The sequence below is a fragment of the Halichoeres trimaculatus genome, unplaced genomic scaffold (assembly GCF_033239565.1).
Source record: "Halichoeres trimaculatus isolate MK-OKI-2021-1 unplaced genomic scaffold, fHalTri1.1 fHalTri1_scaffold_11, whole genome shotgun sequence".
Taxonomy (NCBI): Eukaryota; Metazoa; Chordata; class Actinopteri; order Labriformes; family Labridae; genus Halichoeres; species Halichoeres trimaculatus.
The window spans coordinates 27,818,088-27,835,525 of record NW_027437189.1 but is presented as its reverse complement, the minus strand read 5'-3'; the positions used below and the strand labels follow the sequence as shown (position 1 = coordinate 27,835,525).

The following is a 17,438-nucleotide window of genomic DNA, read 5'->3' as shown; positions in this document are numbered from 1 at the left end:
AACTGCATTGAATATGACGTCGCCTTCATATACCACTGTTCTCATGTTGACATACCTTCTTCTTCTTTCAGTTTTACGGCGGGTGTCATCCAACGTTAGAGGTGTATTACCGCCACCTACCATACAGGAGTGTGAGCCAGAGGTCCCTATTCCCCAAAAATACACTAAATTCTGATTATTAATTCTGTTTGTTTTGAAAAATCAAAAACTGCTTTATACTCTCCATTTCCCAAGCTAAATCGATTCTTAAGGTTCAACACCCTGATTCCACTTTGCTGTAGTTTTCTTAAAACAATTTCTCTTTGTTTAATGTACTTTTGACACTTACATATTACATGTTCCACTGTTTCATCCTCAACTCCACAGTCATATCTCCCTGTTGGATGTTTTCCAATAAAATGCATTCGTGTAAAAGCGGGTGTGACCTAGTCTTAATCTTGACATAACTATTTGTTCCCTAGTTGTTTTACCTATGATTTCCATTCTACCCACTTCTTGTTTAATTTCACAAAGATGTGGACCTTTGTTGCCTACATCCCAGCACTTTTGCCATTCTTTCATGATTCAGTTCTTTATTACTGTATTTGCTTTGGATTTACTAAATGTTATTTCCATAATACTATTTTGTTTCAGTGCTTGTTTTGCGGGAAAATCTGCAATTTCATTCCCCTCAATACCTCCATGTGCTGGCACCCACATGAATCTGACTGTGGCCTCTTGCTGGTGTAGTCTGAATAAAGTTTCATGAATTTCATAGAGAATATCTGGTCTGCAGTGAGATGACATGAACTGAAGTGATTCAAGGGCAGATGATGAGTCTGAGCATATAATTATCTTGTAAGTGTAGTATGTTCTCCCCACTGCAGAGCCATTGCAATAGCCAGCATCTCAACTGTATTTACTGATAAATTATCAGATGTTCGCTTCTTAACATTTACATTAAGCCCCGGTATAACAAAGGCAAATCCAGTACTACCATTCTTTTTCAGGGCCGTAACTCCACAAAACATAGCCCGAGGGCTGTGAAACATCTGGGGTGTGTCTGTGAGGTCCCGAGGAGCGTCCCCAGTGGGTTTTTCTCAGAACTGAGTTTCGGGTAGGAATTTTCCGAAAAACGCTTTTTAATGCAGGCTGGTTTTCAGGGCAAATTAGGCCTGTTTTGAGCCTTTGAGTAAATTGGCTGTAACACCACAAAACGTAGCCCAAGGGCTCCGAAACTTCTAGGGTGAATCCCTGAGGTCCCTAGGAGCATCCCCAGTGGCTTTTCTCAGTACTGTGTTTTTTGTTTAACTTTTGAAAAAACACAGTTTTTAGCGGCTTTTTTTTTCGGAGCAAATAAGGCCTGTTTTGAGCTTTCAGCAAATGGGCCGTGACTCCACATAACTTAGCCCAATGGCTCCGAAACTGCAAGGCTGTGTCTGTAAGGTCCCTAGGAGAGACCCCAGTGGGTTTTCTCAGAACCAGGTTCCGAGTCCAACTTTCAGAAAAAACACAGTTTTATGTGGGCTTTTTTTCAGGGTAAATTACGCCTGTTTTAGCCTCTCAGTAAATGGGCTGTAACTCCACAAAACGTAGCCCGAGGGCTCCTAAACTTCTAGGGTGCGTCCGTGAGGTCCCTAGGAGCATCCCCAGTGGCTTTTCTTAAAACCGGGTTTCAGGTCCAATTTTTGGAAAACACAGTTTTATGTGGGCTTTTTTTCAGGGTAAATTAGGCCTGTTTAATGCCTCTCAGCAAATGGGCCGTAACTCCACAAAACGTAGCCTGAGGGCTCCCAAACTTCTAGGGTGCGTCCGTGAGGTCCCTAGGAGCATCCCCAGTGGCTTTTCTTAAAACCGGGTTTCAGGTCCAATTTTTGGAAAACACAGTTTTATGTGGGCTTTTTTTCAGGGTAAATTAGGCCTGTTTAATGCCTCTCAGCAAATGGGCCGTAACTCCACAAAACGTAGCCTGAGGGCTCCCAAACTTCTAGGGTGCGTCTGTGAGGTCCCTAGGAGCGTCCCCAGTGGGTTTTCTCAGAACCGGGTTTTGGGTCGGATTTTTGGAAAAATGCAGTTTTATACAGGCTTTTTTTTAGGGCAAATTAGGCCTGTTTTGAGCCTTTGAGTAAATTGGCTGTAACCCCACAAAACGTAACCTGAGGGCTCCGAAACGTCTAGGGTGCTAAATAGGCCTTTTTTTTTTAGCCTTGCAGGTATAATGTTCATCAATGACAACAATTAGAAAAAATGATAGAAGGTCAGATTTTGTTGAAGAGATTTTCTTTATGAAACTTTTCATTGACAACATGTCCCAGAACTCAGAGAACTATGAGATTGAAGAGGGCCAAGTGCTGGAGAGCGGCACCAACCGCTACCTCATGAACCAGTTCATCAGTAGTGGATCCTTTGGCAGAGTCGCCAAAACAACTGAGTTAAACTCAGAGGAGGACATGGCTCTAAAGATTCTCAAAGCCAAGGAGAGCAGTGCCACCAGGAAGGAGATTGAAATGCTTCTTACTGTGCAGGTCCTTGGCCCAGTCAAGATCAACCTGGTGCAGTGCTTTAAGATGTTTGAGCATGCAGGATTCACCTGTCTAGGTATTTAGGTGTTATTAATTCTAGTTATTTTGTTTATTAGGATCAATATTCCTTATTGATATCAGGAATAAGTGAGATCTTACTGATGCATTCAATACTGGACACAAATTTAACACCACCTATGAGCACTGCAAAAAACTGAAATCTTATCAAGTGTTTTTGTCTTATTTGCTGTAAAAACTTGTCTTGTTATGCTTGATATGAGCCACGTTCAGCTGGTCAGTTCAGAAAAACGTCTTGTTTTAAATTATTGAAAGAAAAAAAGGAGGTCTGAGTTGTTTGTAAAGAGTTGCAAGAAATCTCTCAATGAACACAAAAAATTTCCCCCAAAATTTGCTTAAAAGTAACTTTCCTCTTGTTCCTTTGCCAGATTTGTTTTAATTGTTAAAAGCAATTTAGGTCTCATTTCTATCTTTCAATAACTTGAAATAAGACATTTTTCTGGACTGGCCAGATAATTGTAGCTCATATTAAGTCTAAAAAGGCATTTTCTACTGAAAATAACTCAACTAAATTTTATCTATAAAGCACTTTAAAACAACCATAGCTGAAACAAAGTGCTGTACATGATAGGTAATGCAGGAATAAATAAGTAAATAAAAAAAATGTACAGGTAGTACTAATTTTTTTGTACAATGTAGATCCATTAAGGGAGGACACAGAGGCCTCTGCTTCTGACAAGGATGATGGTGAGCCAGGCCTAAAGCTAGTTTTCTCCAGCACTGTTTTTATTTTCTCCCAAGAGGACCCAGTGGTAGGTCTACTTACCTGAAAGCTGCTGGGTAAACACAGTTTTTATCCAGTGAAATCCCAACTTCTCAAACCTCTGCTGAACATAACTTAGACTCTCTAACATTAAACTCTCATTCAATTCACATCATTTTTCTTGCACACATCTTTTTTTGTTTGTTTGTTTGTTTCCATAAAGCTGGTTCTCTTTGTTGTTACTCCTGGGACGATCAGGATTTCCTCTGAGATACTAAAGTCCTGTCCTGTCTTACAGCCTTTGAAATGCTGGACCGGAGTCTGTGGCAGTTCCTGGAGGACAAAGAATGGGAGCCTCTTTTCCTGGCAGAGATCCCATCACCCAGCAGCTCCTGACAGCCTCTGAGGCCCTGAAGAGCATTGGTGTGATTCATGCCAACCTGAAACCAGACAACATCATGCTGGTTAACCACCGAGACCAGCCCTTCAGGTGAAGCTCATAGACTTTTGGTTTTCACTGAGGACAGCTGAGGTGACGAATGGGATGAAGATCCAGAATTATGCTTTCAGAGCTCCTGAGGTGTTCCTGGGCCTCCCTCTCACTGAAGCAGCAGACATGTGGTCCCTTGGGTGTGTACTGTCCATGCTCTACACCTCCAGCCCCCTGTTTGGGGACAGCTGTATGTATGAGGTGGTTAAGAACATTGTGGAGATCATTGGACAGCCATCTGTTTGCCCCCTGAGTGCAGGGATCTTCACTAAACACTACTCGAAAGAGGACCCATACTGTGACAGCCCTAAATGGTGGCTGAAAGAGCAAACAGTAAGTTCATCAACATTTAACAGAGAGGACACTGCAGAGAAACAGCTCAGCTGAGCACAGAGAAAGAAAAGTGATGAAATATGTGTTGTTGGTGCTTTCAGCATGCAACATCAAAATGTTTCAGGAGAAACCACACAGAAAGAGTTTGGACAGGTAATTAAACCAGAGGTGGGCTCAGTTAATTAATCAGAGGCTTTTCATACATCTTCATCTGTTTGGCTGACACAAGTGTCTGCCTGACACTTGTATCCAACCAAATCTTCACCCTGAGTCAGCAGTTATGTTACCAGGATCCTTATATCTGAACAACTTCCCATCCACACACCATACTATCTCCACAGTTAATCTGTGTTCTTTGGAGTTAGTTCTTCACACATACCATGTGTATTAAAACCTTCTTTATTGATCAGACTGGCCCATAAATCCAAATCCAACTCTGAAATACAAGTAGCGCTTGGTTAAAACAACTTTCAAACTGCTGATGTTGCGTTCATTTTCCAGTCAGGGGCAGCATTACACAAAAATTCACTCCACCGTCAGGTTACCAGTTGATGAATGCTGGCAGGGTCTAACCCAGCAGCCTGTATCCTGCCGCTCTTTGACTCCTTTTGCAGCATCTCTCTGTAAACCTTGGTGACATTGACACTTAATTAAATCATGATTAAAGAAGTATTACACCCCTGGTTAAAGTAAGAAAATCCTCAAAAAGACAAATCTGGAAGAAAACTGAGATTTCAACTCTATGTGGATGGATCCATTTAACTGCCAGTGTACCAGTTTAATATACATGCTTGATATACGGCAAGAAATCAGCAAACAACAAAAAATGATGAGTTTAGCAACATTACCAATGTGTTTTATCTAATTTCTTTTTGTAGTTCCAAAATCTCATTTTTGAAAGGCCTCATCGGTGAAAACATGATTATCACCTTTTGTTTCAAAGTCCTTTATTTAAGTCTTTGAAACAAATACGCACTTGATAACAGGAATGGTGAGAAATGCAAAAGAGAAGCATAATTTAAGGTTGTATTTAAGATGTGACAAGAGGCATTTTCTAGTGGTAAAACACGAAAAAAAGCTAAATCCTTCAATTCCTAACAGATTTGACCAAAATCACTCTACCTACTTAATAATAATTTCAAAGAGTGGAGCAGACATTAAAAAAGTGTTTTTATTTCCTTAATTTATAAAATCAGATTGTCAAATAATGAAAAACTACAATGGGTATACCAAAGTTTTAACAGGACTTTATTGAAAGTTCATGATACATTTCAAAAGTGGTGAACAATCATAAAGCAGTAAATTAGCTTTTGGAAGACAACAGTGAAAGACAAAGATATTTTCAGTAGGGGGCAGCAAAGACCGGCTTTTAAAAGGTAACACTTTTAATCCACTTGTGTAAATACTGTATGATATATATTCTCACACTAACATGATAACTGATCAATAAATATGACTAATAGCTCTATGCAAAGACCCACATAAGACATTTCTTAGTTAAACTCATTTGTATCTCATGCAGCATCTCTGCAGTTCCAGGGCAAGTCTGTTTTTAATTTCTGGGAAGTTCAAAGCAACCCTGGAAATCCTGTTATTAGAGACGTGAACGTTCTAATGTGGCACTGCAGTGTGCACATGTGCTGATAGAGAAGTCATGGACGAACAAGTCAATAAATGTAAATCAGATGTTCTTTGAGTGTTAGCAGGAGGTGAAAAAATGCAATCAGGCTTCAGGCTCACATATGGAGCAAAGCCGCATAAGACATTAAACATTCCCAGCATGCCCTGCTCTGTAACTTCAAAACAGACCCTAGAAGTATTTAAAATTTGCATATTTTGAGTGAAGCATTAAACATTTACTGCAGGTGTTAACCAGATGAGACACAGAAATGGGAAAGCAAATCGTCCTCTGTGTTGCAGATTGCAGCGGTTCACATGTGGCCATATTGTCCCAGACCACTATTAAGTGTCTATGGTTTCCACATGAATGCACAGTGAGCCAAACCACACAGCTCTCCTGGAGGATCTCCACAGAGGAGTAAGGCAAGGAAAAGAATTATGGATGAAAGTCAGCATTCTTCAAGCCATCGTCCCTCCATGTTTGGTTAGGTGTGCTTTCAGTTCAGGGGTGCTATGATTGGTAGCCGTACGCTAGTGCATCTAAAGAGCAGAGGGAAAAAACAGTGGTTAAAACACTGATGTTTTTACATTAAAACATATGGGAAAAATCTCAGTGTGAAGTTATGAATTCCTCTTCTCTATGAACACAGAAAAGAGTCTGGTCTGAAATGAACATGTTTCTATTCAAAGAGTCGTTTCCTAAAAAAAACAGAAACATCGTTTCTCATTTCTATGTAACTTTTTCCAGACACTCAAGCCAGTTATCTCTTTAATTTCTTTTCTCAACAAACTTCAGAAGAAAGGAATGGGAAAGGAGTTGTACTGAAACTCATTAAAATATAGCTGTATAGTTTTATTGCTCTGATAATGACCACTGAAGGTGAAGTTTTGGGACTCCGTGGAGCCCCTGAAGTCCTATAAAGGCAAGATTTTCATCCAGCCCAAGAAAATCATCTTGAAAACAATATAATGTTTTTAAAGCAAATTCATTTGCTCGCTCCTCCCATGTGTGATAAACAGACATAAACATTCACTTTTGGCTCTTACATGCTGTTTATTCCAACAACAAACACAGCCAGCATCAACGTAGTGGTAGGCCAAAGAAAATGCTTCAGCACAGAATAAAATTTAGTTTACTGAGGGATAGTGCTGCTATACTGCAGGGGTTAATGTTGTGGCTATGATCTAACTAGTGATGCATAAAGCAGTGAGCTGCAGTTATTCCAATTAAAAATTCAATTTCATTGAAAAAAATAAACCTAATTAACATATTTGATGGTAGGGTCTGCAGGATTTTCCTAAAACGTACAATGTCAACTTTTACAAGAATAATCCAGCTCAATCATCTCCTTTGGGTCTCTATACATGTGTGTCTGTCTGTGTCTGCCTCAACCCCTTTCCTCTGCCTGTATGTTGATACTTTTGTTGTTTGGGGCTTCTCTGGTTGGAGAGTAGGTTTGGTTGCTTCCTCAGCCAATCAGTGCGCAAGTGACTTTGCGTGTTGTTGATTGCAAGAGGAGATGCTGTACTGAGTGGCTACAACAATGGATGTAACACAGAGAAAGAAAAACAACCAAAGTGAAACGCCAAACAGATGAAGCTTTTTCTTAAACGTGGGGGAAGATTGGCTCAACTTTCACTGGCTTTTGAGAACTAGGAGAAACACAATGCCACAGGTGGCTGTTGAGCTAGAGAACTGACATCAGAGACTGTAAAAAAAATGGACGTCATCTTGCTCGGCTTGAGGTGTGGTTGCCACAAAATCTGCTCCCCCTGGTGGCTGTCTGCAGTATAGGTCAAAAAACCCATCTCATCAGCCATTCCAGATGGGCTGTGGTTAAAAACAAGGCTTTAAAGATGACTGACAGCTGAGGTTCTTGTGTTTTTTTTTTCAGGAATTGTAAAATATGTCAGGAGGGGAAGCCAAGAAGTGATTAGACCCTCAAAAGAAAAAATAATATTACACTTGTCACCGGTTTCACTCAGATCCTTTCACAGTCCCTACTGCGCAGACACTAGCTCCAGAATGGCTGTGCCGCTGATGGGGGTATTTTGGCTTCAAAACCATACAATAGTAAAAGGCAGAGCCACACTGTCCACTCTTTATTAAGTCTATGGTTCACGTAGCTTTGGTCAGAAGCAGTAGGTGTATGCTGCTGCTGGCACTGAGCCAAGAAAGAGGAGCCCAGTTTAAATGTTGTGTTTACTAACAAGTAACGAAAATTCCTACAGACCGTACCTTTAAGTGGTGCCAATATTGACTCTGCACAGGGCGTATCCCATAAAGTGCAAACTATTTGCAACAATACTTTTACTCTAAGAATCAAGTGGTCCTTTAAAAAATCAAAAGGCATTTTGTAAATAACATATAAACCCTTGATAACTTCGAATTTCAAGTGAGAAGTTTGAAAATAATTTATATTCTTATTCATTTACGTCGAATACGAGACAGCTTTCAAGCTAGCTGCTGCCAGAAACTAAACTTGACAAGAGCAGAAAGCTTTTAGATCATGGCTAGCTCTTTACCCAATCAGAGAGAAAGCTTTGGATTAAGAAATGTTAATATTTTGACTTCATTCAAGTTCTCATGCTTAGCTGTGCTAACCTCAGGAAAAAATCATATGTGTGTTTGTGTGAATCAACCCGAGGATCATGAAGAGGACTGATATTTTTTCTTCACTCACCTGAATGAAACTGTGCTGTGCAGCAAAGTCCCTCTCCCCGCGCTGTCCGGTAAATGGGTGACACACACACTCTAGCTGACGGGGGGAGGTGTGAGAGGCGTGTCGATAGAGAGTCAGGTGGTAAGTAAAGGGTGGAGCGCTGGCCAGGTATTGGGTTCTCCTGTCCCTCCCAGGTGAGCCAGTAGCCTCTCAGACCGTCTCCGCTGCCCTTCCAGTCAACCTGCACTGCGTCACTCCCCACTGTGGTCAGCTGCAGGTCTGCCAGGGCGGGGGTCACTGGAAATGAAGAGATGTTAAAGTCAAACACAAGTCGAGTGATCAGATAGTTTTAGGACAGAGGTTCAAATGAAGGAGTAAAAAAGTGAGTGAAGGAAAAATAGAAAGGCATGGAAAGAACTAAAGCTCCTCCAGGTGCTCAGGGAGCAACTCAAAGTAGTCAAACCTGAACTGAATTACAGGAAATTACCTGAAATTTAAGACCCTAAAAGAAAAAGGCTGTGCAGGATTAGGATTAGTGCTCAGTAAATTGATCCTCAGTCTAATTCTTCTCTTGCTCACCTTCCTGAGTGCACACTTTGACAGACATGGACTTCTCCTTGCCTGAGGCGTGCCGTGCAGTAACAGTGACCAGGTAAGTGGAATCTGGTTGAAGGCCTCTGAGGAGTGTGGAGTTTTGTGTTCGGCCCACTGTGACAGTATTGAGCTTGCCTCTTGGAAGAGCAGAGTATTCGATGAAGTAGCTTGTGATCTTGTCAGGCTGAAGTGGACCCCAGCTCACGCGAACGCTGGTTGGACTTGAGTCGGAAACTTTGACTGTGGCTGGGCTCAGCTCCTCTGGAGAGTAAGGAGACCAGAAAAAAGATATGACATTTGGTCAGATAAAGTCTCAGATATCTGCCATTTTCTCTCTCAGACAAGGACAAGATAAAAACCGTTGACAAAAAATACAGTTTCTAGCTGAGTAACACATAAATATCAAAGTTTTCTGAATCCATTGTTTTTTAATTCATGGATACCAAAAAACCTCTGCAAGCCCATAGTTTTTGGGACCTTATGGGACAGCACATTTTGTCCTCTCTTATGCAGACTGATTTCAGTCTGTAATTTATACAAAGTGGAAAGGTTTGACACCATGAATGACAGAAGAGGCATTTTCTTCAGCCACTCTGACATCTGCTGCTGAAGCAAAGCTGCCTGCATTGGGTTGGGAGCAAAACAACTTGGCCATTGTTCAAATTAAATAAAACGGATATGACATCTGTTGGCAAATGAGTCTTAGGCTGGTAAACAACTGTAAGATTCAGCAAACCAAAGACTAAAAAGATTTAGAGTAGGCAGTATACAGTTGCAAGTTAATAAAGAAAATGTGTAAAAGTGTGGTTGGCTAACCTGGCTTTGTTGTAAAAGTGACAGAGAGCGCGTTAAATGCTTGCTCATTTGACTCCGGTGTCAGAGTAGCGGTATAGGTGGTGTCAGGCTTCAGGCCTGTTAGCCTGACTGTGCTGGTATCTGCAGACTGGGTTATTCTCTGGTACTGACTCCCACCAGTGCTCGGACTGGTTCCGGTTCCTCCACCACCTCCTGTTCCACCAGAAGGAAGTGGACCAAAGCGGATCTCATAGTATCCCGTCAAACCGGACAGAACAGGTCGCCACTGCAGTGTGGCGGTGTTGGTGGAGACATCTCGGACGTTGATTCGCTCAGCTCGGATAATCTCTGTTGAAAGCGGAGAGAGATGAACCATGTTACCATGTTACTGTCTGCATACAAGTCTGTCAGATTTATAATTCTGCAAAGACATGTAGAAAGGATGGTGACAGGGACAAGACAGAGTGCTAAAAATGCCTTGGCTACAGACAGCCACCCACGTAGCCAGACTTGGGTTTCTGGATGCTTTCAAAACAGTTGCAAAATGACAACTTGAAATAGCTAACCCGGTGAGGCCCTGCAACATAATGACAAATGCCAAAGAAGCATTGATATCAATAATAACATCCACTTAGCCAGGACTGGTGCATTGCTCCTTGATGTACAACAACTTTATTTATACGATGCATCATGTCCTAAAGCTGCAGTATATAATTGCTGAGGTGTCCCTGCTGAATGTTGTGGCAGTTACCTAATCTGGCAAGAGAAGTGGGTGACCTCCCCGGTCTATATATAAATATATATATGTATCATGTCTGGCATAGTGTTAGATGAAGCAGAAAGGGAATTGAATCATTAATCCATTAATAGATAGTCCTATCTCATTACAGGGACCCTCACACACCCTCACAGACAGTGTCAGTGTCTGAGTTTCCTATTTGGTCTCACTGTCTTCAGGAGCATGTCTGGAATTAGGGTGAAGCACTGAGACACGTAATACATGTGTATGGTTGGAAAGTAGCTTGAATGAGAGTATTTCTATCAATGAAACACATAAGTTAGGCTGCTTTTAGGTAAAAATGACAAGGTTTTTAAACCATATTCAGCATTATTGCATAAAAACTAAATCATTTATCAAAACAACTCTGCAGTCAATATTTTCTAGCGTTAAATAACAATACAAACAAAAGTAACAGTAAGGGAAAACAATATTAAAAAGAGTACACATGCAGGACATTTAAATAGTGATTTGGTCACTTAGTCATTATACATCAAAGTTTTACTTTCTTTTAGCTGTGGTTTGGGCTCAACCAATAAGTTAATACTTTACAGATTATCAGTACTGTCACCATGTAGATGCAAGCTGTGTCTGCTGAAGAGGTGGTGAGGTTTATCATCTTTTTTAGCTTTACAGAGCTAAAAGCGAGGTTGATCACAGTCTAAATATCCACTCACGATGAGATACTTCCCTGTAGCGATTACTGCTGCAAGCTTTGCTGTGGTGACAGTTAAGTCCATCTTAAATTGCTCTGTATGCTTCACATTGGCTTTTATTAAAGGAGCTGTGAGGACTATCTGGAAAAGTGAGTGTTCTCCCGGGATAAGACTCTATTTCCCATGAGCACTTGCACCCACTGCCATGAGAATGGGACTGTTACTCCGAGACATGTCCATAATGTGTAACATTAATGAATCCTGGTTATGTCCTGCCAGTCATCTACCAAGCAGAGTTAACGTAACCTCACTCTACATTTTATTGATAGACTCTCAAGTTTGAACAGACCACTGCAGAATAACTGCTGACTGTGGGAGGAAATTAACATTATCACAAACAGCTTAACCCATGATTCAGCTTGTGGTATATCACTCTCCTGTTTAGCTTTCTTCTGCTCAGATGTTTTCTTTTTGACAGTCCAGCTCCCAAAAATCATTTTCAGCAGAGAAAAACACTCTCTTCTCAATGCTAAACTTTGTCAGCCAGTGTGGTGTTGCCATAGGAACCAGTGCCATAAACCAATCTTGCATGACCCAACCAGGAAGCTGAGAAAAAGCATTTAGAAATAACCTTCTTTGGTGCTGATAATCTCATTTTGAGTGGGTTATGATCAGGCATATATCTAGAAGTGACACTTTTTCACTATCACTTAGTCTTCACAGCCCCTTTAAATATATTTTTGCAAAGAACAACATAAAATCAAATACTTTTAATCATGTTTTAACATTAGCAGCAGCTCCACATTGTACCCAAATCAGGATCGTTTCACCCCTACGGATGACCACAATCGTTGCTTAAATTGATCTCCAAAGTCCCACCCCTTCTTGGTTTTGATTGGTCAGTAATGGGCAGGTTAGCTGAATGCATGGAGGTGACTTAAAGATGAATTGTTCCCAGCTGAGAGCGGGATGAGCGCAGCGGCAAAAAACAGCTAACACCAAAGGTGTTTAGGATACTATGCTCTGAAAACACTGAACAGCATTTGTTTTGTAAAGCATTGTTATATTGTGTTGGATTTACCTATAAGAGCTAAGCTAAGGCATGTCAAAACAAGACAATGAGCTTAAAAAACAATAAAATGCTTTGTATAATTAAGAAAAGCTGAGAATTAACAACTAACTTGATTAATAAAAATGATGGTCAGCAATATAATGAGATTTTTGACACTTTAAAGTCAAAAGTTTTATCATTTTAAGTTGAAGACACCACAACCATACAGTAAATATTAGTGAGCACCACAAAAAATAGGACTGATTTCAAACAAAGTCATTTAAACAATTACTTGTATTCAATATGCCAAGATTAATGTTTATAAATGCACTCTATTTAATCAAAGAGGTTGATTAAAATAAGGGGAATAAATGAAAAAAAAGGAAACAGTTTGTGATTCTGTGAAAACATGAACGCATCTTTCAGCCGTGGAACAGTTAGGACTCACGGTTCCCACACTCACCAATGATGGCGTTCCTCAGGTCCTCTGTGATTATGCTCATGTCATCAATGTCCACAAAGTACAGATGGTCCTCGACAGGCGGGGTCACCACCTCCCTCAGCACCAGATAGTTACCATGCCCAGTGGAGACCACTAACACAGCCACACCCTCCTCCCTCAAAGCTGCCATTGGTCCAATCACATCGCCCGGTTTCACCCCATCTGTCAACCACACCAACACCCTTGGGAGCCCAGCCCTGGCCCCGTCTGCTGCTCCGGGTCTCAACACCCGCTCCTTTGCCATCCTCAGCGCCTCCACTGTGTTGGTGTCCCCTCTCAGAGGTTTGGTGTTCCTCAGAGCATCCTGGAGGCCATTTTGGGTGTTATGGGTGTCGAAGCCAAACTCCAGGCGTGGTTTAGTGCCCACCTGGAGAAGTCCCACCCTCACCTGGTCCTCCCCCAGAGAGAAGGGGAGGAGGAGATCAGAGAGAAAGGCGAGCATGCGGGAGTGCTCGTAGGAGGACACACTGCCAGAAGAATCCAGTAAGAAGAGGACGTCACCCTCACAGCAGTTCAGCACTGTAATGGAAAAACACAGATCATTACATTTATACCCTAAAAAACAGGACGTCAGACATCATCTTAAATCGGTTTCAAAAAGTCATCGCTTATGCTTAATGACATAAACCAAAGAGGATCTAGGAACCAAATTTGATAAATATAAGATTTCTTCCATGCAACAACTTTATTTTTGTTTTGGTGTTAATTGTGTCTGAACTTTAACTGCTTTTGCTGGTATTTTGTTAACTTGACAGACATTTCTACTCTTAGCTATTGCAACAGAATTATTTTGCATCATTACCTTCCATTTATCTCATTGTTGTGTATGCTGCTGAAGAAAATGCTGGCTGATTATATCAAACGTTTGATCCCTAATTACACATTTGAGACCATACTGAGAGGCATTACTGAAATCTAACACAAACACCTTAAATGACCTTCTTTGAACAACAAAGTCGCACAGCCCTGATATGTGATATAAGCATGAAAGCAGCGAGGATTCAGAAGCAAGTGAGATAATAACAGCGGAGATAAAACCAAACAGAAACAAACTGAACAACAACCGGATGCTGACGGTGTGATAACTCAGGATAACAAAGAAATAAAAGACTGTGGAGCCCTGAGCCTGAGAGCTGATCTATTCCCCCCAATTTCCCATATTTCATAACAGAGGGAAGTTAATTCCAAGAGGTAATGACAGGAGAGAGGGAAAGAGAGGGAAAACAGTAGCTGCTGGGTATTATGAGGAGGGAGAGTGAAGAAAGAAGGTGGGACAGGGGGAAATAAAAGGCGTTAAAAGGAGACTGAGGGTGCGGGGGGGTTGCTGGCAGTTCCATGCGAGAGACGAGGAGGAATGTTGGATGGCCATATACAGCAGAGCAGAAAGAGAAAGAGTGGGAAAGAAAGGAGACGCAGGAATACTGACGAGAGCTAAAAGCTGTATTTAGATGTAAATCTCCCGACTGTGAAGTCATCTTATCTGCTGGTAAAATCTGAGAGTGAGGGATAAGGAGGAAGAAAAATAAACCTGTGTGACAGATATAGCCTCAAACCCTGAAATGAAGATAAGATTGCCTCATCATTACTCTGATTTAATAACGCTGCATTCAGAAGCAGAGGACCCAGAACCTTATCCTCCTTTTAAAATTCTTGCATGCTATTTTTAAATGTTTGACATGCTAAGGATCAAAGTTTCAAAGCTGAGAAAACACATGAATCAAACATGCACACACTCACTCAGACATGCATTCTCCATCAGCGTAAAGAATTCCTCAGATGTCTTTTGTTGTTTGGACTTTGAAGCAAGAGCGCTGCTCTTTATCACAGCCCCCCTCACCTCTACCTTTGTGCAGGTAAAGCCTTATCTGAAAACCATATGTTGATGTCTGGAGATAGCCTCTTTGCTGTTTATCCAGAGGAAAGACGTCTTCGAAAGCAGGCTGGTGTTATCGTACACACAATAAATGTGATTTATCAGGTGAACTATTAGCACTGCAGTGATGCTATGGGGGAAAAATGAAGCGTAAAAACCTCACGTGGCCCCAGTAAAACAACACAGGGGCAGAGGAGGGCTTGCAAAGCTGCAGAGCATATGGGAGCTCTCACTGACACATGAAGTAATAAAGTTTGAACAGTATGTAAAAAAAACTGGATCATAAAAGGAAAATTTAAGCATGTGATGTGCTGCAGAACACCAGGGGAATTTTAAATTTAAGCAAGTTGTGTCCAGAACGGCAAGAGGGAGACGAATTGTACTTCTACAGTGGAAAACAACAATAACAAACAGGCAGTGTTTAGTTCCTCTACATGTCAGGACCATAAATACAGAAACACATAACTAATTGTTTTGCGAGGGTGGGTTTGTGTGGACAGTGTGTAACTGCATGAGCACTTATAAAAAGCCCAATTACTGTAAGCTATGTCAGTGCAGTCTCTTAGGTCACTATAAATGGAAAGAGCAAAATTACAGCATGTCACTCACTACTGTGTTAACGCCATCATAAAGACCCGCGCCACAAACAGACCTGTTAGTGTCACCAGCACCAAGTTTAGCCTGTCTGACACTTAGGTTTACGGCAAGGCGAGAGGGGACTGCTGTGATGACGGCTGATGATTCTGGCTTTGTGAGTCAAAATGAAAATCTGTGCTCACAAGGAATCACAACTAATCACAAAGACCCTGTTTCCTGTTTGGCCTGAACAGTCTGAGTTATTTGCTGTTTTGATTATCAGATATCATGATCCTCTCACATATGCATTGATAGTTGCATGCATTTTCCAGTATGTGCAAGCCCTTCTCTCATTTAAAATTCCCAAAACAATGCTCATGTTGATTTAGAAATGGTACTGCCTAGACATGCACTGCTCGATCGATCAGTGCTGATTTCCTCAGTTTTGGGAGATCAGTGATCAGCCTATCCTTACATATAAAACTGATCTTATATACCTCCGGGAAAGTCCAACAGCCAACCATTGTTGCTTTTTGCTCTGAGACCTAAACCTCCGGACACTTAATTGGTTGTTTAAGTTAAAACATAAAGATTTTATTGTTTCACAGGTGTTGTTCAATGGTTTTTAATAAAATAAGATTGGAACGTTGAAGGTATATGTTGTCAGTTATAAAAAATAAAATATAAAAATCTGTATCAGCCCAAATCAGTATCAGCAGGTCAGGTTTTTTAAAGATCAGTGATTGGCCAGAAAATTGTGATTGGTGCACCCGTAGTACTGTCGCACAGTCTGTCCAGCAGTTCACAGACTGCATAGCTCACAACACTGTCAGCACTGTCTGCAGCCGACAGTGTTCAGATTTCTTTAAATCCCTGAGAGGAGTTTTTAACTTGCCATGCAACAGACTGACATTAATACCAAAGCCTTTTTTTCATGGGTGCAAAAGCAGACCAGCAGCTGAGCACAAAAGCAGCACCATCTCAAAATCACAAAGCTGTCTGGCTGTAAAAACAAGATCTCCCCCCAGTGATGTCACATCAAGTCACCTTAATAAGATGTGTTTGGCTTTATTGTAATGTTTTCCATTACACTGTGTAGAAACAAACCTGCAGATGAGTTTTGTCATTCTTGGCCACACTTTTCTTTTCTTTTGCATAATTAAGGGGCTTTAATCAAACACTTGTAATAACAATCATATTATCTTCCAGTTGGCAGCTTTTTCTTTTTCCAGGAACCCCTGCGGAGAGATTTCATCACCCCACAGTGATACAAGAACTCCATTCTTTCTCTTGGTTTTATATGGGAAGCACCTGTAGCTTTCCACAGCACCTCTGGGTGGTCCCTGGTTGTGCCCCAGTTTTAGGAATCACTGCCCCCAGGCTGGGGAATTTCATCAGCACACACATCAATACCTGGAGTCATGCCATTTCAATGAGAACACTGGTGGAGAATCAACCCCACCCTGATCCACCCTGAGCACAGACAGACACACAGACAGACCCTCCACCCTGTGCAGCAGCATCAGACTATAGTTGTAAAGTCATTGCATTAAAGATTGTATTTACACTTGAGCTATGCTTACTGAGACTGAGGTGTTGATTAAACTCAGACTGAAGGGTTGATTAAACTGAGATTTGCTCTTTGAGTTTAGTTCACAGACATCCACAGTGTGGTCTTTACACTTGACCCCAGAGAGGACAAAAGTTGAATAAAATACCTTTAACGTTTCCAGTTTTGTCCGTAAATACAGATTATTTCTGTCACGTGTCTTTAATAAAGTTTAAATCATGACATCTGGATTCCCTTGGATCAGTGTCAACTTTAGGGGTCTTACCTCCTTGGGGTGCAGGGTTCTGTGCAGAAGTCATCCGCAGAAGCAGACACATCAGCATCCATATCAGAGACCTGTGGCTCTCCATCACTAAAGTTTGAGTTATTAGTTCACCTGAAGCTGAATTATGACTCAAATGTTGGAGCTTCTCCAGTCAAACATAAATCCACGCAGCTCGGAGGAGCGCACTCCCGTTTAGTTAATCATATTCTGAAGGATAATATCATTTCAGTCACATCCAGGCCGGTTCCTTTACTTGATTTCTGCTCTTTCCTCCTCGCTGAGCATGATCAACCAGCCGGGAAACGGAGCCGCTCAGGGTTAAACTTAAACCAAACTCCAAACTTCGGTGAACGCTCAGTCTGGACGCTCCCCGTCAATGCAAACGCGCCT

The 17,438-nt window shown here is 41.4% G+C and overlaps 1 protein-coding gene across 1 annotated transcript; it reads right to left on the bottom strand.

Annotated features, from left to right (window-relative positions):
• Nucleotides 1-5,388: 5,388 nt before the first annotated feature.
• On the bottom strand, nucleotides 5,389-17,438 carry vwa1 (von Willebrand factor A domain containing 1). Its single transcript, XM_074681718.1, has 6 exons — nucleotides 17,049-17,438; nucleotides 12,726-13,283; nucleotides 9,799-10,125; nucleotides 8,968-9,243; nucleotides 8,410-8,685; nucleotides 5,389-6,265 (listed from the first exon to the last, which is right to left on the bottom strand). The coding sequence occupies exons 1-6, from the start codon at nucleotides 17,131-17,133 to the stop codon at nucleotides 6,237-6,239; spliced, it is 1,551 nt and encodes a 516-aa protein (XP_074537819.1). The 5' UTR covers nucleotides 17,134-17,438; the 3' UTR covers nucleotides 5,389-6,236.